Source organism: Papilio xuthus, unplaced genomic scaffold (assembly GCF_000836235.2).
Source record: "Papilio xuthus unplaced genomic scaffold, Pxut_1.1 DF825946.1, whole genome shotgun sequence".
Taxonomy (NCBI): domain Eukaryota; kingdom Metazoa; phylum Arthropoda; class Insecta; order Lepidoptera; family Papilionidae; genus Papilio; species Papilio xuthus.
This window is the reverse complement of record NW_013532703.1, coordinates 12,752,405-12,776,859: the sequence shown is the minus strand read 5'-3', so window position 1 is coordinate 12,776,859 and position 24,455 is coordinate 12,752,405. Positions and strand designations below refer to the sequence as shown.

General features: G+C 33.3%; 2 protein-coding genes across 5 annotated transcripts in view; one reads left to right on the top strand and one right to left on the bottom strand.

The window, feature by feature from the left end:
• Nucleotides 1-315, top strand: part of kl-3 (dynein heavy chain 8, axonemal kl-3) — a 29,058-nt gene extending 28,743 nt beyond the window's left edge. Inside the window, exon 89 of the mRNA XM_013320999.1 lies at nt 2-315. Within this exon, the coding sequence (XP_013176453.1) occupies nt 2-127 (126 nt within the window). The 3' untranslated portion in view covers nt 128-315. The remainder of the gene's footprint in view (nt 1) is intronic.
• Nucleotides 315-23,865, bottom strand: LOC106124383 (uncharacterized). Of its 4 annotated transcripts, none has more exons than XM_013321000.1 (6): nt 23,722-23,865; nt 11,170-11,221; nt 4,953-5,202; nt 1,980-4,874; nt 1,779-1,896; nt 315-1,574 (listed from the first exon to the last, which is right to left on the bottom strand). In XM_013321000.1, exons 3-6 carry the CDS (start codon nt 5,152-5,154, stop codon nt 1,517-1,519), a joined length of 3,273 nt encoding a protein of 1,090 aa, XP_013176454.1. In that variant the 5' UTR covers nt 5,155-5,202; nt 11,170-11,221; nt 23,722-23,865; the 3' UTR covers nt 315-1,516. The 4 variants fall into 4 exon arrangements, with proteins under 4 accessions (XP_013176454.1, XP_013176455.1, XP_013176456.1 ...); XM_013321001.1 differs by having other exon boundaries at nt 4,953-5,197; XM_013321002.1 differs by lacking the exon at nt 11,170-11,221.
• Nucleotides 23,866-24,455: the final 590 nt, after the last annotated feature.

Here is a 24,455-nt window from a genome sequence, read left to right as displayed (position 1 = left end):
GTGTCCAGTTTACAAAAAACCTTGTCGCACGGATTTAACATTTATCACGCCTCTGTGGTTACCAACAATTAAGAACCCCGATCATTGGATCCTTAGAGGAGTTGCCATCTTGTGCGATATCAAGTAAAGCGACAGTTGTTACTCGGTCAAGGAAATACAATACGGCCCAACAGCCAATCGCTCCGCATCTGCCGCTGTTCTGTGTTTTTTTTGATACAATATCTTTTCGACTGAAGTAGTTTTACTTGTTAATCTAGTCTGGCGTAATTTTAATTATATCATGATATTATTTATAAATAAAAAAGATGTTGTCAATGTAAGCGTTTTTATTTTAAATAGTCGAAGCAGAGACGTATCGCATTTTATTTACAAGAGTCGTGTCTTTCGAACCACTGACAAACCTTTGGCAGTCTGGTTATGGATTTTGTTTGAATATAATTGACGGTTCCAATAGTTTGAATAGAGTACAGAATACATCTTAGTAACAGTGAAGACAAGTTGTACAACAATTGCATTTAACAATATAAGTGGACGGAGTATGTTCGCTGATTTATTCCTTATTATGGACTTTTTGTATTACTACGATCACTTGCTTGTAAGCATCTACGAATTCCTTCTATCCATAACCTATGTCACATACTTTTAAGTCTAAAACACATCTTGTTTCATCTGTTGTGAATTCGTTTTATAGATTTAATATACTTACTAGTAGAAAGGAAAATGTTTGTTCTTGAAAATGGATATAAAAATGCACATCAAATCTACTAGTTCAAGTAAACTGTTTTGTGTCAAATGTTACGTTTGTTTTATTTTTTTTCTTTTTCTTCAACATTTTCTCGCTAGACTATATGTTTTTCATCAATAATTAATAGGTATATTAAATCTACAAATCGTCGATATGAAGTTTAAAATTATTTGTATTACGTCTAAAACTTTGGCAGTAAAGGTACATACAAGAAACTAAAACATCAGTCTATTTTTAAATGAACGTATCGGATTTGTCTGTTCCGTTAAAATGATAAATTAAGAATGGAAATGAATTAATGCAAGACTTACTCGATTATGTACACATAACGTACACCTAGAACGAGATCTAGCATTTCTACATAAGAATATTTCATACTACAACAATATTAAGTTACTATATATTATATTATACATGCAGTCTTATTGTATTCACATTATATAAAGCTGGTTTATATCTATTACATACCAGATATAGATTTTCGGTAAAAACACAATGTATACAATAGCTCTTAAATATAAAAGAAGGATTCAAATACATATATTACAAAGCAAATAAGCTTATATACTAAAATATTCGTTGTTACAACGATGTACTTTTAATGAAATACTATAAACAGTACTGCGTACTCATTCATTACAAAGAAAGTGAGACATAAACTGTGATTTAAGAGTAAAACGAATTTCGCCTTTGGCTGATTGATGAAATTAATATTGCACACCATTATAATATGTTGAATTCTTTGGGGTCTTGAATGCCTTTAGTTCTGTTTTATTTGCCGTCAGCGCGAAAATTACCAAGAGGTTCTACTGATCTTGACCTAGGTGCTCTGAAAATAATTAGATGTTTTAAAATAACTAATGAAACAATAGAAATGCCAAGATAAAAAATCAAGTCTTTTTACAATATCTGAAAGGAATTGACATTATTTGAATTTTTCGAGACTTGTATGTTCAGAAACTTTTTGATTTTACTAGCTTGATTTAAATTTAGGGGTTACCCAGTGAGGGTTTAAGGCAATAAATTGAATTACCTTCGTCTTGAAAGCGTCAATTCTATTTTTCCTTCTTTAACTTGTTTGAAAAGCGAAATAGCTCCAGCGTGGCTTAACCCACGTGTTGGAACATTGTTAACCGACAAGATCTCGTCACCTGCAATGCAAAAATAAAATATAATTATAACCTCAGTTTGCTGTCTTACGAATATGTTCAATTTTGTATGATATCGCCCTTACCTTCAAAGATAGTTCCCTTGTCAGCGGCTTGCCCGTTTGGGAAGACAGTCTTTACAAATATTCCCATTTGTCCCTTTGGAGAATCAGTGCCACCGACAATACTAAAGCCCAAACTTTTGTGGCCTGGCCCCTTCCAGAATTCAGCTTTGTGCACCGAGCCATTAGAATGCTGTTGCTGTTCGTGATTAATAGCCGCGTTGTACTCCTGTTGCCGAGACACGTGTGTGTTTACGTTCTGTGGACCTCGTTGTGATCCAACTCTGTTGAAGAATCTACTTCGACTACTACTACGCAACTGATCTGGTATACTCTCAAAAGATCTGTTTTGGTATAATCTAGAAACATGTTTTATATAATGTGACGTATTCTCTTTGATTTCGTTTGATGTGTTCTCATTGCACGCTGCGTAATTCCCTATTACCGGTTGTGGCCTGGAGCTATGAAGGGATATTGGCCTGTAACCGTTTGCTCCCTTATTTCTTGGCACTGGAGAAGACCTCATTGAAATTTCTATATTCGTAATATTTTGTAGTGAACCAGGTTGCGCATAGCGCCTTTCCAGCAACTTTTCGTCATCACTTTTTTGATTCGATATCACTCCATGGTTAACTTGAATTCCAATTTCACATTTCTGGTTAGTTTCGTATTTATTTGTACGCGAATTCTTATTATTTGTAATATGTTTACTGTACTGGTCTTCCGCAGGAAAATGTGTTTCTATTGTAAGTTGATTAGATAAAGACGGTTTGTGCACAGTTTGTGAAATTATATCAGGAGGAACATTTAATGAAGATGGAGAAGATATCGGTTCACAGGGTTGACTGTTAATAATGCGACTTAAAGTAACCGGTGTTATTTCATCATGAGCCATAACAAGATCGACCTGATATCGTTGAAATAGAGTTTTTTCCTCGACGTTAGTTTCAGTGGAACATGAATTAACTATATGTTGAACATCTTTTAAGGACGACAATCCTCTCAAAACTCTTCCATTTACATTAACAATTTCATCCCCTATTCGAAGTCGTCCATCTCTGTGCGCGATTCCATCAAAATCAAGTTTTACCACAATATAACGTATTTCATAATTGGAACCACTATTATCGAAATCTACTCTATGCTGTGCGAGATAAACTCCGAGACTTTCATCCAGGCGAGATTTCAGTAATCTGATTTTTCTAAACCTTTTAGTACACGGTCCTCTACCTAAGATATCTCTTTCGGGCATTGGTTGCTGTTGTTGAATGTGCCGTTCTGTCACTATGTCATTATGATTCAAATTTGGCGTAGACAAATGTTGAATTGGTAATATTTGGGAATGCATTAATTTGATTCTTCTCGTTTGAACACGCTCATCCAATGTTACAGTTTTGTAGACGTATGGCATTTTCTTATTGATTGATTTCTTTGGTAGAGGTGGTGGTTTAGCATCATTGTAATCTACTGAAATTTGCTGGTTGGAGTTATTATTGACATATAATTTATTTTCGGATACTTTATTTTCATATTCATAAGATACATCTTTATCTACGGGAAAAAGTGCACACGGTGTAGAGCTTCGCCTTGCAGGAATTTTTATTTTGTTTACATCTATTTTCTGGTTAAAACTTAGTTGCCTTGAAAAGTTACCGCTATTACCATCAAAGTGCCTTACATTCGTGTCAGCCCTCGCCGTACCGCTTATTAAATGATATGAGTATATTGGTGGGGAATGATTACTATGTTCATCCATTGGTCGACTATCGCTATCATATCCCGATTCGTTCGAACTGACATAATTGCTTAGGCGATGAGCATGTAGAACTTCTTGATGGATGCTTTGGTTTGAAGAAGCAAGATCCGTTTTAAGTTCTTGTGAAGATCCCAGTCCTGCACAATAATCATATACTGGCAGGCTATTTCTGTTTCTTGGAACCAGCATAGGGTCATAATCTAACGGTCCCCTTTGTGAAATCATTGATGAACGTCTAGAGATATCGTCATTTTTCCTGTATGAATAGATATTTGCATCAAGATCATTAACACTTCTCATAGAGCTTCTTGTAAAATCGCAATTTTCTCTCAGATTCGAGTTAAATAATATGTTTTCATCATGGACGGTTATATTATCACTGCTTTGATATCGTTCCTCTGAACGGGAATTCGGTAGGTATAATCTTTCCCTTCTAAACTTTGGTGATCTTCTGTCTATTCTTTCTGAAAAGCTTTGCCTTACAGAAACTGTTGGTCTGTGTGCCATACTATTTTCTTCAGGTAAAACCGATAATTTTGAACGTAAAAATGCATATGGGAAATTTGGTTTTTTCGATAGAGTATTTGTTTGCCCTTCTAATTTAGGAATATTGTCACAGCTAATCGCCTTTGTTGAAGAGCTTACCAAATTTTCATCTGATATTATATTATGTTTCTGTTTTAGGGGAGATGACTTATTACTGTCATTTTCGCTATTCTGCAAGTCTATTCCATCGGAGGGATCATCAGCTTTGACATAAGTAGATAAATGAGAGGTAGAGCAACTGCGATAAAGAGAAGGAGTATTTGGTTGGCTAGAACTATGTTCGGATGTTCTATGAGAATTAAGAGAATGAGATTTGGATGAATTTAACATTCCAGTCGAACCCATTCTATGGAAGAATGTTTTGAAAGGACTTGGCGATCGGTCTCTTGAGCCGCTTCGAATTGAATCCGTGTCATTATCTTTTTTAAGAGCATTCGAGTCGGAACTACTGCGTCCCATTTTCCAATTTTGTTTTTTCTTATATTGCCCTGTTATAGGCAACGGTGATTCATCGTTGATAGGTTCTGTGGATGGTACTTCTTCGGAAGCTTCTTTTCCTTCAGGTTTCTTCAACATGTCTAGCTTCTTGCCCATTCGACGACCCCACGTTGCAAACACTAAAAAAATCAAGACATTGAAACATTTAACATTTAGAAGACTGACATAAATAATGAGTCTTTAGCTCAGTTACTAACCTTTCTTCATTTCCTTGACATCGTCCTCCATAACCATGGCTGGGAGTGCGGTGACGAGTGTGTAGTGGTGAGGGGCCTGCGGGGCGTGCAGGGCGTGCGACGGGGGAGCGTCTCTTCGCGGAGACGCGGCGGCGGGGGGCGCGGGTGGCGCGGCGGGCGGCGCGGTCACTTCCCTGCGCTTCGGCCCGCGGAAGAGGCGCATGATGACCGCTCACGCAACCATATCGCCGCACCGCGCACGCACTCTACTCTGACAAGAAATTCAATTATTAAAAACTGATACTATTTTAGGTAACAATCTTTAGGATACAGTTGTGTTATTTTAATGAGTTCAATTTATTTAAGGTAATCACTACTCATTAGTCAGCATATATTCATTGCTACTCAGTGTAAGGAGAAAAAAGCAAGTGAAAAGCACACATGTAGAACATAGTTTGAAAAAACAACAAGCTTATTAAGATTTTTTAATTTCACGCAGAATTAGTCGCGGGCGATAGTTAGTCTTCTATAAATCTAATGTTACTGACAACTTTTCTTATTGCTTTGAACTTATAAATAATATACTAATGTCTGTAACAACAGTCGAGTCGGTTGACCGGAAACCTATGCGGTTTCAATGTACTGTTTAACAACCGCTTTTAAAGTCCATTTCTAGAACGTGCCCTCAACTAGCGGTTCATTTTTAACTTAAATGAACTCGATTATACTTTATGTATCGTATGAGTATTTAATATAATTTTAATGACCATCCGTCGAAAAGAATATGTTAACGACATGCGCACGACAGCGACGGCGTCGCGCTGCGAATGGCATTGCCTGTAGACGTTGAAGTTATAAATAAATTATTGTAAGTCCGTGCGTCGTGATTCCGTAAAGGACTGGCGAGAAATAAAAAAGATTCATAAATAGCTAATTCCTTGGTCGTATATCTTGATGTCATTTTTTAATTTTACTTAGAACTGTTAATAACATTATTTACGTCTGACTTATTTAGTACGTTTATATACTTAAAGATGTAATCACATAAAAAATGTATATATTGCAATGATTTAAATGATGATTGTTACATAAAATGATGATTCATAAAAGATTGTACATTACTATGACGGATAAACGTAAAGGGCAAAATTAAACGATTACAACGAATTACTCCGTAATACAAAGTATGAACATACTGTAGCAAAAATCCAGGGGGGTTAGACAAAGTGCATTCGCTTCGAAGCGATTTTATAAAGAATTTCAAAAATGTATGAAATCGACGCGCGACAATCACATGACGTATCGAAAGTTATTTTCAGTTCTATGCATTTTTAAAGTTCGCTATGGAATCGTCTCGAAGCGAATGCATTTTATCTAACCACTTTGATGCTTTTAGTTTCAATGTAACAACGCCGGATGAAGAACACTATTTTTATGATTTGCATTACCATTTTTAAAATCATGTGTTTCATAATTTCAAACTTATTTGTATGCGTCACGTCAAGACTAATTCATCACGATTTTTTTGCCAATTTTATGACCGTATGATTTATGTAATGATGATCACGTAGCGACCGAGGAAGTGGGATCTTCCGGCCGGACGAAGAAGACATTGTGTTAGAGATTACTTTTGTATTGTCATATTTAACTGTTTATACCGGTATAGTAATCATGCGCGTAAAATATATGTTTCCTTGTCTTATATTATTGGAGGATTCTATTATGATTTAGAAGACATTTTAAAGTCTCGGTTAAACGGCGTTTTATACAATGCAATATTTATTGGTAATGATTAAATTACAGGTCAAAGAGCGATTTACAAAAAAAAAAAAAATATTTCATTGGAAAAATTCTTCTTATGTTCTCTCGACAAGCATTGATTTCAATCTATTTTTGAATGATATTAGAGAATATCGATAGTAAGACAAGTTTTGATAGACAACAGCTGGGATACATTTTCTCAATAACTTCTTAATATTAAATATAATATATTAGGGAGGGTGTCAAACCTCTGTCCCTACAGCAACCCCTAATGCTAGTAGGGTTATTGAACGTGGGCGAGAATAAATCATTTTATATTTAGCTATATTATGCTTTGTTAGGTTGAGTCTAGCATCATTATTCGATGTAAAATTTGTTTTTTTTTTGCCTTATACTTTCCATCAACAATAACACCAATATACGGAACGTAATTACCACTACTCATAATTATTTGTAGTTTTGAGAAATACTGTCTTTAAAAAAAATGGATACGGTTTACTTTAAGTAAAAATCTAAAGCTTGTGATGTCGCATCAGCGTGACCATAAAACTTCTTCTTCTACTTCTTCTTCTTGCTTCAGGAAATGTTATCTGTACATTTGCATAGTTAAATATATCTCTCAATTTAGACAAGAATTTATTGATTACTATAATGTAAACGTAATTATTTCATAAGTTACACGATATGCGTTTTTTCACTATAGTCAAAGAGCTCGCGTTTTGCGTGCGCGTAAGTGTTGCTTACTCTGGTCCAGTAATTATTGCCTATACATCGCATGGCCTCTTGTCCGTGCTACATGCGGTCAGACAACATTCCTATTCTATTAGTAGGTTGGCATATAAATAACGTTTGAGATTGAGCGATTTTTTAAAAGGACAGTTAAAGTAAATAAGAGCAAAGTCAAAGTGAATTAAAATTGGGATAATATCGCATATGTTTGAAATTAGAATAACAGAAGGTTGAATCTTACTAATATTATAAATGCCAATGTTTGGATGGATGGAAGGATGTATGGATGGATGTTTATATGAAGATATCTCCGGAACGGCTCAACATATCTTACTAAAATTTGGCATATATGTAGAATATAGTCTAGAAGAACACATAGGCTACTAATAAAGGTTTTTTTTTTAATTCCGCGCGGACTGAGTTGCGGGCGACAGCTAGCGATTTTATAAATAAAAGATTAATTTAATTTCAAGTACATGATACATAACAATTATTTCGTTAATGCTAGTCATCATGTGTTCAAATAAATAGCGTTTAATATACAGTGTAATAACCAGCTGACAGAGGTTACGGTGTATCTAATTGCATAATTCAAATGGTTGTCGTCGGCCTACCGTGTGCATGCCCGCACATTTCTAAATTACTCCACACTTAAGATTCCTAGCGGACGAGCAATGTCAGACCCCACCCTTCACTCACTCGATTTGTTTACGCACTTTGTAATTATGTTTTTCTTAACGGCGCCACTGCGGAGACATAATATCCTAGACGATAGCTTGAGCACTTCGCTACCGGAAAAATAGACTTGACTTCGATGTAATTTTTTGTAACTGTGGCTTTCTCTTATCGAAACTCCTGCACAATCTTGTTTTTTCTCTTATTCTTAAAAAAACAGATTATGTCATATACACGTTTTTACACTACATATAATAGATAGGTAGAAGGCAGAATGTATGGATGGATTGTGTGAAATGAGTAAAAAGGGAGTGAATTTGACCATTGATAGGAATGTATGGAAGAGAAAATGTACAATAAAAGGTCAGATTAAAGATGATGTGTACATAATATTTTTGTCCAGAATACTGTGTCAGTTTCGGTCTAGTTCTACCTTAAACGTAAGGTCTAAGACACCAGGCCGACACCGACTCCGAAATAACAATAATTGTAAAGTATAGACATATTTCGAGAAAGAAAAGAAGTTTATTGCTTTCGGGGGAATTTGTTCATGGCATTATTTTGTTTTTTTTTAGCACATTTTGTTTCAGAATGTTTTTTTTTTGGTTTCAGAAGATTGTTTCAGTATGCTTTATTTGCGATTGTTTTTTTTAAGTCGGCTTTCGTTTTTTCTTAAACATTTTGTTTTTAGAATAGTCATGGATGTTGATAGTTGTCATGTGTAAATTAGGTTAATTAAAGACATCAACGAGTAATTAAATTATTAGTATTCTGAGTATTATTAGAGGTCTATTAACATGATTATTTTATTGGGATTTTTAATGCATTTCTTTCAAATTAAGGACGACGTAGATAATGGGTTAGCTAACTATAATGATTCTTTACACGAATTAATTAGATCGTTATTAGATATATCAATTTACTTAGATTAAAAAACAAACAAAAGATTTAAAAATTCCTTAAAATGTAGGTGGAATTTAATCTTAACATGTAATTTGTATGAAGTGTTTTAGTTGCTAATTAGAGAGAACTCTTGAATAAATATTAGCTTTGTTAGTATTGAGTAAGTGAGCTTGCGCTAGGTCTTGTTCGAGGGCCGTTGACTTGTTAGACAGGCGCGTTAAGGAATATAAGTGATTATTTACTAATGGTGAACTCACGACTAACTTGGAAGGATTTGTCTCCAAGAAACATAACATTTACTTTAAAAAAAACCGTCTTTTTCCTTAGAATAACGCAGTAGTTGACGCTTGTTGCACGTTTATTTCAAGCACGGCAGTTTAGCGTTTACTCGTCCTGTGCAATTGACGTTTAATAGGAAAGCTGCCCGGATGAAAACCGCTTTGAAGACGAGTTAGGTAGCGAAGAGCTTAGACTTCAAATGAATTACATTACTTTTTTACAACGCTTTACAGTTAATATTTATGTTATTTGCATGTTTATTAGTTTTTCGTTTAGCTTTTAAATAACACACTGCAAAAGTTCTTTTACAATGATTTGTAGAGAACTTTTATATTTACTTTGTTAAGTCACTAAGTATTTTATAAAAAATTAACACTTTCCATACCACAACGATGTGTGTGAAAATTTACACGAAAGCGGCACTGAAAGTGTTAAGTGACAATAGTAACTAGATAATGTAAACTTTACATTTATAATGTTATATGAACCATTGATATTTTCTTAGGAATGGCCTGAATTAATTCCATTCCCTGAGATCCACTATCTTTCATCGTGACAGAACTCCAAATGCCATCTTATCATCTTGATAGTTTGCATTCCAGGACTGTGCGTACATCGCTGAAATTCCTGAGTCGTATGACCACTTTTTGTAATTACCTGTCGTTCCGACTTACCTGTAGTTATATGTTCCTTGAAAGATTAATCCTTAGTGAAACAAATGGACAGCGTGTCGTCCAGATGACTGAATAGGTAACTGACGCTTACATCAACAACTCAGGAAGAAGGAAAATGCAAGTTTTCTTAATAAGAGATCCTAAGTAATATTGATATTCCACGATATAATTGTATCAGATTGTTTAACTTAAACAACATTATTATTTGAGCAATTGAAAAATCCGGCAAATAGTGGTAGAGCCCGCTTTAACATCTTCGCACGAATTGGCCCGGCTCGCCCTGTGAAATACCACGACCACACAGAAGACAGGCGTGAATTGGAAGAAATTCCGCGTTTCTTCTGATGAGTGTGCGTCCAGGAGGCCTTATTTCGTCCTCTTTCCCATCCCACCCTTTTTCTTATAAGGAAAGGATGGGAAGTGGAAGTGGACTTTCCGTATGAGAGGAAGCATGGAAAGGGAAAATATTTTCTTTCTGTGCATCCTCTCCTTCGTCGGTTAAAGGTAGGCAACGGTCATTTGCTGTTTCAGAGATTTCTGGTGGCCGCTCGCTCGTTTGCCTCCTTGTGGTATAAAAAGACAACAGTTAGAAAAAAAACATGTTATCCGTAAACTATTAAAGTACTCTGCGTTCTATGTTATATTTACTTATGAGCAAGTAATCAGAGTGGTTTATGATTTTAGTATTTTATCTCAATAAATCAGTTACGAGATAATAAACGGATATACGTGTTTGGTTTTAAAACAGACGCATGTTGAGCAATGGGCGTTCGTTATCTCTTAGTTATTATTAAATTATTTAATAAAACGATTTCCTGTGTTCAGAATTATAACATAAATTAATAGTCAACTTGAATTGATTCAACATTAAAACAGAACCAAATCTAAAGAATAATAAAATTTTAGAAATTAGTAATAATTGTTGATGACTAATTCCCTTGAGTAATCGGTTTAAATTCCTATAATAATTACTATGAATTAGGCAATTGCCTTAATTTGGCTTAAGTTTGGATAAAGGAAGTTTATAACTATACTGGTTTAAAAGAATGACACACTGGAAGCTAATTCATTCGATGGTTCCGTATCAAACGCGTGTTGGATACTTCACTTATAGGTACAAAACTGTTGGATTATTTTGAACCGTTATTAGCGTAGAGTAGGGAACATGTGTTATGTTATTAGTCGTGTTATATTTATAAATAAGGCACGTGACTCACCTCATGCCAGGAATGCTCATGGAGCGGCTGCGACGGCGCAGGCGACGGTTCACTGAAAAATTAAATAACCCATTTGCACTTCACGTTTGCGTAGGTTTTTTAGTTTTTTTATGCGTATTTCTAGTTTGTTGTACTCAAGTTATTTATATCGTTAGAATAGGACACAAAAAATATCGCGATAAAGAAGCCGAGATTTTTGTGAGATCAATAAAAACTTTGAGAAAATACGTACGTCGCAAAATGCTTGAAAATTAGAAAAAAAAACACAAACAGAACGCCAACGTACAACAGTGGTAAGGGATAGGAAACATAAAAATTCCCTCACGTAGTTTTGTTTTATCCTCATCTATTGCAGGACAATGGAGCGGCGTTGAAAGAGTCGCTAATGCTACTTTCACACGAGGGTAGAATCGCAAGACAATAGACACAACAGGACTCGTTTAGACAGTAAGCAATCAAACAATAGCAGTACTGCAATGTCTTTTAATCGACTTCACTGTTCTACCCTCATGTAATCCCGGTATACTATTAATTCGAACGTGTAGTACGATACGAAAATGTAGTTATTTCTTCGTAAATAATGGCTTTTTACTGGCCGAAAACAAGTTTTTCTTGTCTTTTGTTACCAACATTACGGTTTGAGCCATCTGTTTGTTTAAATATTGACTATTGTTGAACATGAAATTTTATTTGTGTAACAATTAGTTCTTAACGTTTATTGCATATAGCTATTTGTGGTTATTTTCCATGTTCAGTTTACTTTGAGTATGGTTTTATGTGAATATTCGATTAATGTTTCCTGACATTTATTAAGAATCACTAGAATTGATGAATGACTGTTATGTGCTAGCGGTCGCATGCGACTCCGTCCGCGCAAGATTTGTTTAATTAGTAGCCAATTTGTCTCTCAGGCGAGGTCGCGGACGAAAGCGAACGCGTGCCCGCGGCCTCGCCATGATGCATAGGAGGAACAGAGGGGTTTAGTGGGTATGCTTCCCATCCGGAAGAAATCCCACAAAACTACATGGAGTATGCATAAAGCATTCCCCTCTGGAAAAAAAAAGCCTATGTGTCTACATCTATACCGAATTTGTCGAGATCCGTGAAGCGTTGTGGAGTACCTTCTAAGAAACATCCATCCATCTAAACATTCGCATTTATATTATTAGTAAGGTTTATAACATTATTAATAAAAAAAAAATCTATATTTATTAACTAACAAACTTTTATTAGAAAATGGAGTAGGATTAGTTTGGTTTAGACATTTATTCAATTAGCGAAACTTAATACAAAAGAACAATAGTATGATTTTATGAATATTATTTTAATTGATTTTTGTCAACAAAAAGTGTCAGTTTCTCTTGAGTTGAAAATAAAATTAATTTCACTTCCGCGGATATTTCTACACGCGGCTTGGTTTATTTTCGTCAGAACCCGGAATCCTATTTAAAAGTCAGAAATGTTTTGAACTGAAAAACTTAACGTCAAAGAAAATCTTCTAAAGTAGAAATGAAAGTTCAGTTCACGCTCTATATGAAATATTAATTATAAAAATATATAAATAAAACTCTACACTAGATAAATTTTCCGTCTTTTGTAATCACGTTAATGATATTTAATTTTAAATCACTAAAGTTTATTATCTTGCCTTATTAATATTATATATGTGACTGTTTGGATATTTGCTAGAAGGTATCTTCTTAACGGCTGCAAGGATCTTGCTGATATTTGGCATAGATGTAGAACATAGTCCGGAATAACACATAGGCAACTAATACAGTTTTTTTCCATTTCTGCGTGGACCGAGTCACCACAGCCTAGTGTACATAACTATGACTTTTAATATGATGTTTAAACAGTTTTATAATTCGTGCACCAAGTGCGAGTTAACGCGAGATCTCATGAAGAAACCATTTGGTGACATGCATATAGTCTTAGTCTATGACCCCAGTTCTGGATGCAGATAAATTTTGTATTAGAACTGGGTTGATCACTGTAAACTGACAAATAGTATGCCAATGGGATTCTAGACAGGAATTCGAATACAACTATGCACAACAGGCTACTCAAAGAGTAACCGCCAGTACATTTTATAGCAAATTTTTTAATAAATAGTACTCCATTGCAATGTACGTAGCAAATTATATTTGACCTTTACAAACAACATTTTTTGGAGTATGTTTTTATGGAATGTATTCAAGGAAACAGTTAATGGAGTCTATAAAAAGATTTTTAGGTACAAAGTCGAAAATTGCAACATTTACGTTTTTTACCGATAATTGTCTTCGATTCCCAGATTAGTCATATCATTGTGTGTGGGCGTAGAGCGTGAAACTACACAAGATTGAGACATGACCATCCCTTTGTCAGAATACAATTTATTTTATTATTAATATTCCAAGTCCATTCTTATAAATGTTTATTTCTTTGTTGTCAAGAGATATTATTCAAATATTAGCAATGAAAAAACAATTGTGTTCCTCGGGAAGAGAGACTTTGTATGCATGCTGAGTGATAGCGGTTTGTCTTTTATAAACTTCTTTTGTTTGATTTATAAAATGTATCGGGAATTTTAAAACGCACGTGATTTAAGAGTAATTTCTAGCGAGAGTTTCCTCGTAATTTTAGTCACGGTAATCAATGAGAATCAATTCGCATAAACTAGCTGTCGACCGCGCCCCCGTCCGCGCGGAATTAAAAAAAAAACCTTATTAGTAGCCTATGTGTTCTTCCAGACTACGTTCTACATCTGTGCCAAATTTCATCACGATCCGTTGAGCTGTTCCGGAGATAACTTCCAACAAACATGCATCCATCTAAACTTTCGCATTTATAATATTAGTAATATATGTTAACTTTTATAATAAATTCGCATAAACATAACAACAAAAGAAATGATAATTTTATCGCAAAAACTAGAAGCACAGTAGCAAAATATAAATTTAATTAACAAACATATATTAAAAATTCCAGTAGAAACTCTCTAAGCGTATGAATCATTTCTAAGCATCGTTAGTCAACTACTGAAACCTACGTAGCCCGGTTGCGTGCTCGGCCGAGACGACTGCCCACTTGACACGTTTCTGCGAACGTATGTTTACTTTAGTAGCGTGCAGCTCTGCATTTATTAAATACATCTATTGCTGCTTAGAGTATATACTTGTGAATTATAAAAACACAGTTTCAACTGCCAAAAGAAGGATACTTTCTATATATATCCTAGTGACAGAAAGTCTTTTCTTTCATCATCAACCTGCACTTATCCCGGTATAGTATGTACTACTCCATACATCTCTATCAGCCGTCATATCTGAATCCTTCTCCTTCTTACGCAAGTCTTTAACACAATCCATCAATACTTTCTTTGGTCTTCCTATCTTTGTAGTCATTCACATTCAATCTCTTTACTTTTTTTCATATGATCAATATCGCTCCGCATAACATGTCCAAACTACGCTAACCTATGGCTCCTCAATTCCTCGATCACTGGCGCTACTTTCAAACTTCCTCTAATATACACATTCTTAATTTACAGAAATTCTCTCTGCATTTTATTTAAAACGTAATTGTGTTTAAGAAAATTAAAATAAGTGTAAGGAATGTAGCAGGAAAAAGGAAATAATATTAACCAATAAAATATAATGAGTGCGTCCACACCACGGGCAATTTGTCGCGTGTACTGTTAAACTCACGATTTACAAGAGTGTGGGCGGGCGGACGACGCGCGCCTGTAGGCGGCCGCCATTGACAAGCTGTGCCCCCAGGGTCCACCTTCTGCCCACACCTCAACCTTTACGATCTACTACATAAGCGTCAATAAAAAATACGGGTCCAACGCAAAAAGACATAACTGGATTTTTAGGAAATGTAGATTTTTATACTTCTCGAAAGATTTTTATATTCCTCAAATCAAAGGTTTAGTATATTGGTCTAGTCATTAACTTATAATATATGAACAGTTTTGACGTAGGAACATAGCTGTGTAATTTTGTACCTATAGTAAAATATATATCTTACTAATATTATAAATGCGAATGTTTAGATGGATGGATGGATATTTGTTTGAAAATATCTCTAGAACGATTCAACGGATCTTGATGAAAATTGGCATAGATATGGAACATAGCCTTGTTTTGTCGTGGACGACAGTTAGTATTCTAAAAAGTCAGAATTTTTGAGTTACAACTATATGCTTAGGAGCCGCCGAAACTTTAACATACCGCAACACTTTATCGAAAGCAAACAATGTATACTATGCTCATTGAATTTCGGATTTTATTGCCACAAATATTACATCACACTAACAGTAACTACCCTTTTGTTTATTCCTTTATCCATTGTTAACATTATCTGACAGATAAAGAGGTCATTGCCCTTCCAGCTGATAGTAAGAGTTGACTTAAAAGAATCCGCCCGAATCAAATCAAAGAAAAGTAAATGAAATAAACAAGATGGGTAAAATACGAGTAAAACAACATTAATCGTCAGAATAGTCGTAAAGCAAATTAGATTCACTGAGATACTAAAAAATGTTCCCGTCACAAAATCGGATCTTAAAAAGATAACAGCATTGCTATACACGCATTAAAATAAATGTGAAATGATAACAAGAATACGTTCGATAGCGTTGTGATTTATGTTTATAGTCAGTGCGTGGTATTTCATAATTACTTGTTAAGGTAAATTTACAACGGAATAACCTAGCATTTAAGGTTCTGACCTAACCAAAGCGAGTGTAATTTGAGTATATGTCTAATTTCATAACATAAAACATTTTATTTATTTGATTAATGTTTCTACGTAGAGAAAAATGCGGTCATACACAAGAAATTGAGAATTACGATAAAATAATACAGCATTTTATCATAATTCTATGTTTAATAGCAAGAAAAGTCTAGATAGAAAACCTAGGGATTATTGACGTTGAATAGTCTAGCCTTGATCTATATTTTAAAATGTATAACGTTTTCGTTAAAATGAGTTACATTGGTATTCCAATGGAAATTATTTTATTTTTAAAATTATAAGACCCATAAAAATCCTTGAGTTTATTTCTTTTCATAAATTTGTAAATTCGCACATAAAATTTGCTAAATAAAAATAAAGTATCATATGTCAACAAGTATTTTCACCAAAACATGTTTTAGGGTTACCACAAATTATGTGTCTATAAGTAAATGTTACTCTTCTTTATATAGTATTATTTGCAGGAAGGAGGTTGTAATGATTTTCTTGAAAACAAGTAGATCATAACACGATATATTTATCCGGAACTCACGTCGGCGAGATGTGATTTGTTCCGCGTTTGATATTAACAATCCAGCAATTAAAGCAATTATCTCCAGACGTCCGTTACGCTTCACGGTCATGGAATAAGTGAAGCTTTTTTTTTGGTAAAAGCATTCAAAACCACATTTACTTTATTGGCATTCCATTCTTGAAAACATTAACTAAAAGAGAAACAATAGATAATTTAATTTTAAGCTTTAATGTGTGGCTCAGCACACTGCTATTGTAATTTAGTAATTCGGACCATCGAGAGCCTAAAAATAAATTTTGGTGAAATATTTATCAATTTAATTTACGGAGGTTCTAAAACTTTTACTTATGTTTACATTTAAAAACTGCATCAATTAGTATTATAATCAAAAGCATAGAGACATGAACCTACTGTCTTTAAATGTATATAAATAAAAAAAGCATAAAAGTATTTCGCAAGTTGCATGATCCTCGTCCGTGTCAATATACTAAAATGACCGTCCTCGTCCCATCGTTTTCTACCTGACCGCTTGCAATGTCAACTTGCACGGAACGTCAAATTTATGCTCAACAAACTGATAAAGATGGCATTTATTACACCCAGAGTCGTAAATAGAATAGGTAAATTTAATTGCTTTCTTTGCATCGTTAAAACAAAACTCTCGTAGCGTGAAGTTGGAACAGATATACATATATTAGCATATCATAAAAGTTACTATCGGACATTAAAAATATGTAATTATATGTCATAAATCGCACATAATAGTGATACGGAATAGCATAGAGAAAGTATATTTCATTAACAGATTTGATTAAAGAAATTAACATTAAGAAAAAATGTATTTATATTACGTGTTAATCGTAAAGTTTTTGTGATAACTAATTTTCTGTACAGTACACTAAATATAATGTAATATATATAATATACTAATAATCTTGATCGATGTCCGCAGTAGCGGACATAGAACTGTAATTACTAGTGCTTGCTTTCTATAAACCAGCATGATATTATGTTTTAAATCACAGCACATCACATCGATGAAGTAAATATGCGTGGTTAAAGGAAGAATCGAGTTAATTGCCAAGTACAGTCAGCCGCATAAATATGTAATCAATTAAAAACTTCAGAAACTCGCATACGGTTTCGATTTCAAAAATACGTTCGCACGTCTTCGGCAATAGCAAGAGTTCATAGTTGGAAACATAAGGACGGATACGTGCATACATATTTTTGAAACCGAAACCAAGTTTCTGAAGCTTTGTAAATGTATACATACTTATGCAGCTGACTGTACACGTTTATATCTTGGTAATCGAACCTTAGATGATCATTAGTTATAAATTAAGCAACTGAGCTACTAACTCATATAAAAATACATTATGTATTTTAATTAATAAGTTACGAGTCACTTTTTAAAACTAACCCAGGAAACACATACATTGTGTATACATTTTTTAGCGGGTCTCATTCTAGACAGAGAGTATATCGATTTGTATTCTTGCTTCGTATTATGTCACGCATGAGTTGGTGCGACAAGGAGCGCTGTCAAATGGTGTATAAGGCAATGGAGCACAATCGTCATGTTTCATTGAGCTTAGGGTACCGTAACTTGATGAGCGTTCATTAACCGAGTGTAGGTATTCAGTTACCTAAAAGGATTGCGTGATTCTTTTGTAATAACAAGTTGTGTCCAGTGAAAGTCGCAACTTACTTAATAAACGTAATGGGTGTACAAAAAGCGAGCATTCTCAGTAGCGACATTCGCTCACGATCATCTTGTTATTAATTTCAATAGCAATTAATTCTTAATAATCCACTTACGACCAGTTCGCTTCCGGTATTACGACGCGTTTGAACTCGAATCGTCTGCTTTATTATTTTACTAACTCTCTTGATATATTTCGAATGATCATGAAATATAATCGATTACAAATGAGATACAGAACCGGTGGCTTAATTAAGTACGTAATTACCTTTATGTTAGTTAAGATAAATGAGTTACTATAATATTTTTGTGTAATCTATCCACTGTTAATTTTTCTACATAAGAAAAGACAACATTCAAGGAAGCGAATTCGAAGAATGTACTTATTTCGTTTTCTAGTACATAAATCTTAAATATAGTTGCATTTCATGCTATTTGCAGTCGGTGACCTTTTAGCTAACTTAATTAAAATTATCATCCTTAGTAAACCAAGTAGCGTACACAAACTCAAAGTACACAAAAATATAACTTAATGTAAAAGTAGTATATAAGTGTACACACTATTTTAATAAATATTTAATTAAAACTGGCTTAAAGTATTAATTACGTTAAAACATGAGTATCTTTCACTATAATTACTATGAATAATGATTTAAAAACAACGAAAGATATGAGGTATAATTTTCGAAATTTTTAACTTATAATTCAAAAACCTTGTGTCAAATTATATTTAACACCCACTGTACATATTTTTACATGGCCTCCGCGATTAGAAGACAAATGAGTATAAGATACTGTTATGCATCGTTAAGGACGAATGAATCAGTCAACAGATGTTACTAAAAGCTTCTTGCAAAATCCTACATACACATTGATTACTCACTAATTTGTTTGACAAATAAATCTTCATTATAAGATTAACTTTCTGATTTTTGTATGGGTTCCCTCTTCAATCGCCAATTATTGATGTAGTTAAAAAGGGAGCCCGTTAAAGTAATTCAGTTCGCTTAATATTCGTAGATTTCTTATACAAAATCTACAGCAACGGAAGCTCTTAGAGATCACTTAACAACGTTGAGTGCAATGGAAGATATACATTGTAAATGTAATTTGCAGAACAAAAACTTAATTAATAATCTATCTGTTATTCTAAACTATGAGCCTAAAATCCATTGAGCCGTTTAGGAGATACCTTGTGACAAACATCCATCCATACATCCATCCAATGTTTTGCATTTGTAATATTATTATAGTAAAATAAAGTACATTGATCTTTTCGATATCAAAGAGTTTGGTCATATTCTGGACATGATTGTAGAGTACGTTTTTAAATCGGTCGATTTAAGGCAAGTTATTAAGTCATAATTTCACGTAAATTCTTCGAGAGTCAATCGTCGATACTGAGATCTTATGCGTAGATTACTCGTTCATTAAACTGTCATCGCCTATAAGCAACATAATATGTATTGTTTATGAAGGATTATATATATCAATGAGTTAATATATTAATTTTCTGACAGAAAGGAACTTTGGAATGTACCGACATTTTTTAACTGTTAACTTTAAAGTTATTCAAATTATTCGACACGGTTAATTAAGCATAAGATAAATGTTAAAGATTAAATTTTTCAGAAACAAGTTGGATCAGTTATGCAACTCGGTTCACCGGTCATCATATTAATTAATAAACTGTTCTTTTCATTGGTTACGTTATTATAGTTTATATTATAAATATAATTAATAAAATAAATAAAACTTTATTAGTCTAAAATAGTAAGCGTTTCACAATATTCGATTGAGAAAAAAAGTATGAAAAGAACATGACCACTTGCTAAATTGCAGCCATTAAAAAAGCTAATGATAAAGAAGCCGATCGTCCAACATCGTAAACTAGATTTGTTCATTTTATTGCTATAAACGTTTGCTTTTTTAATTATAGACCTTTTGCCTGACTGACAGGGTTGTTTTGTTGTTCTGTTTTTTGATAACACGTCTGCTCTTTTAAGCTCCTATAGCCTAAGTTTCTTGACCGATTTTGAATAAAGAGATGTTATTCAATTTCAATTCTTCAAAGTGTCGAGGTTATTAAGATTTTATTACTTTGTTATTTATCTGGTTGTTGGTATGTAATAAGCTAAAATTTCTGGAGGACAAAAAGGAAACTACCGTAATACGTAATGAAAACAGGATGGTGCAAGGACAATGTTTAAGAATGCAAATTCCCTGCCGAAGCACGAACGCGAAGCGCAGCCAGAATGAATAAGTTGTTAGAACGATTTAAACGTTATCGTGCTGTTTAATCAAATACCGATTATCGATAAGGGACAGGTCAAACCGCAAGCGATGCACTGGCTTTATAGCTTTTTAACTTGCCGTAACGGGTTCTGTACAGTTTTAAATTAGATTGCAGATGCGGTTGCGAAACTGACTCTACAAAAACCACATAAGTATGAGGGAATTTAATAGAAATCTTAAGTAGATTTTAAATTGCATCAACGCGACGATCTCTTTCCACGATATAACAGATTAGATGGAACCAGACGTCTTATAGTAAATTTTAATTCGTATTATTAGACGCATTTTGAATTTGTGAAAAGACAAATGAAAGAACGAATATACTTAATGTTTGTTTCTGACAAAAGCTAACAATGTTTTTTTTATGTAAATTAATTTGACGACGTAAAGACAGAATAATAAAAAAAATATATACCTAACCATTCCACTAATATAAATCATTATAACTATACGTAATTTTTTTTTATTTTAACACATTAAGACGGTAAGATAAATATCTAGCAATAAAAAGGATAGGATATTTAATTAAATTATAGGATAGAATTTACATGAATTGAATAATTTTTGTTCATAGCTTTAAATTTGTTAAACAAGTTAGTATTTCAATCGTAAACATAAAGCGAGCGAGGTAAAAGAAAAGGTTTTTGTTTAAATCGTTATGAAGGACGTGTAGTATACGTACATACATATATAATTACGCTTCGTAATGAATTGAACAGGCTATAACGAAACGGTTGGATGGCATTTGGGTCGCAGGCGCAGATTGCAATGCGAGTTACTTCTGTGGCTGTTCAATTCCTCTCTGTGTCATTTGAAAACATTTTTTATGTACATTCGTCCACATGTGCTATCGTTAATAACTGTCATGTGCTTTAGTTTCAGTACTCGAGTGGCAATGATCCAAAGCTAATCTTAATATGGCCTACATACCATATTTGCTTACAAGAAATATGTTCTTTAATAATCTGGGATTAACTTACATATCGTGTCAGTTTTAGTGATATTTATATTTCTTGATTTGGTTTTAAATTGTAATTTTAACTAATAACAGACTACAGATTATTAAGTACAAATTTGATCTTATACAGATACATTATATTCATACAAAATTATTAAGATTATAACAATCTTAGATATAAATAACTAGCTCTCGTCTGTTAAGTCCACGCGGAATTAAAAAAAACTTAGTTGCCTATGTGTTATTTCTGATTATGTTCTACATCTATGTCAAATTTCAGCGAGATGCATCCATCCATACATCCAAATATTTGTATTTATAATATTAGTAAAATAAGATAAGTAAATTTCATAACCATTCCATCGATTCTTTTAAAATATAACAAAAAAATAACTTAAGACCTTCATGTTAATTTTTGTTGTTTAAATTTAAATTGTTTAATTCTATAATTTTACTAAAATATTATTTAAAACAAGGTCTAATCAAAATGCAATGTTCCTTCAGTTTAATAGACAACATACAATGGTCAGTGAGGATTTTTAACGGTACTAGTCTTCATTAAGACGATGTCTTCAAATAAAAAGCGTATGCGAGTAGGAAATGCGCCGAGTTCCCGGTAAGGTAATCACAGAGGAGTTGGACAAACCTATGTTTATTATAAATCTAATGACGCCAGGGAATCGTTAGAGCTTCCGACATAAAAGTGTCTGTCATTAAAGGCCGTTTTTTCTCATTCATATTTATATTAAATTATACTAGGGCTTATATAACTTTTGGTGTTCTTTAAACGTTTTATGAATTCGGATAATTAAAGATAGATCAACAGTGGATTGGTTAAAATTTTCTCGTAGGGCTGGTCTAAAATTTATGGAACACAAATATAAAGATTTACATTGCAATAGGTGACGAACATTATAATAAGAAAAGCTACGTACTTGATAAAAAAACTTAAAGTCAAGAAGGCTTATTATTTTCAAAGTACAATAATTGTTACTTATTTTTAAATACAAAGATCATGTTGGCCAAAACATTGTGCGTAGTTATTAAACTTTGTAATCTACTTATTCATTTATTTATCATATTTTTAATATAGTACATTTCATATCCAAAAAAAATATATACAAAACATATTATATTAAAAACTGAACACCACCGGCTGCGGAATCCCATGACTCAAACAACCAGTGGTCAGGGCTGCAGACAGGAACCTTCTCACGATGCGCGCGGTTTCTAGGATAACTGCCTTTTGTATCGGGCCCTTAATCCAACTGTGTAGCGAGAGCTTCTTATTAAACTGATGGTATATTAAACTAATTATTTACAACAATTATTTATAATGTAAATTATGTATTTACATTAAAACAATATTTAAATAATATTGTAATCATGAATCATCTATACTAATATTATAAAGCGGAAGAGTTTGTTTGTTTAAACGCGCTAATCTCAAGAACTACTGGTCCGATTTGAAAAATTCTTTTTTTGTTGGATAGTCCATTTATAGACGAAAGCTTTAAGCTATATAACATTACGCTGCGATCAATAGTTTTTTTTAATTCCGCGCGGACGGAGCCGCGGCCGATAGCTAGTAATAAGATAAAAGCGCATTAATGATTGATTCAAATGTATAAAAACAGTAAAGGTGAATATTTATACATCTCAACATTGAGTATTGGTACCAAACAAATGCCGCGTACAACACTCGACGAAGGAAATTACCTTGTACTGAAATAAAGCTTGGTTTGTTTCATTTATAGCATCTGTTCCCTTTAACTCTTTTGTCGGTCCCTGAGTGTAAAAATAAGCTTGTTTTTCGATGCTTAAACAACTAGAAGTGTCTCTCGTTTTCAGTAACTTGTACTTGATTTTAACTTAGTAAGGGTTTATAAAGCTTTTTTAAGTATAAGATTTTTTAATTTCGAATGCTTTGCTAATATTTAATTGTTAAAACACTTTCATTGTCAACTCATCGAGGTTTATTTTAAAGATTAATAAAATGTGCAATTCAAGAGTACTTATCAATCCAAGATAACTAGGAATTAACTCCGCGATAAAGTGGTTCAAAAGATCAAAATGCAAAGAACATTTAAAGTTTTAAATCATTGTAATGACAAGCTAAGTTACAATTTCTATATGACTTAAAAAACATCGTCGGTGTGTATTTTATAAAGTTTACTTAAATTCTACATAAGTATGTATTAATTAAAAAAATAGCTAATTAATTTCAATTAAAAGTTGAAACTGAATTTTATTTAAGATTCTTAGTAGAAATTTTATCACATTATTAAAACTTAAAATTAACTTAAAATCATATAGTATCGGTATAAGACTTACAAGGTAGGGATCGTCAATGTTCCTAAAAAAGCGATAACACAGATAACAAAATCACAAAGTCACAACACTGGACACTGGACACGTTAGCGTTATCAAACGCAAAGCGATCGATAGCAGGTTCGCAGTGCGGGTGAAACGGTCGATGCGCGCGGCGCGACTGAGCTGCCTGAGGGACGGTGCGACGCGGCTACCGAAACCTACTACGATGATAACATTTGCCGCAACTCCATTCATTACGTTTCTATATGCTTGATGCATGGCCCGTGTTTTTTTTAATGTTTTAGCTACTGGTGAAGAAACTTATAAGATTTTTTTTTATTGGTAGATAATCTGTTATATGTTTTTACATTTCACACTGTAGATGACAGTAAATATGAATTATCCGCTTTTCTTTTTGTAGATACAGGTGTTTAAATTTTCTTTTATTTTTCGATAAATATTTCAAGAGTTTAAACTATCTAATAAAGAACTCAAGCAGTTATTGTAAGTTTTTAACAAGAGTAGGTAATAGTCTTTTTCTGGGTGTTAACTTAAAAAATCATTAGGCAAATCACTAATATCGTGTAGATTAACTAATTTTAATGCATTCAAGAATATAAATACATAACTAATTGGAATTATACAAGTAATTCGGTAATTACAGCTATTTGAAAAATTAAAAATTGGACAGCTTTTGTTATATTTTTCAATTACGTGAAAAAAAAACAATTGAAAATATATTTTTACTTTATTTT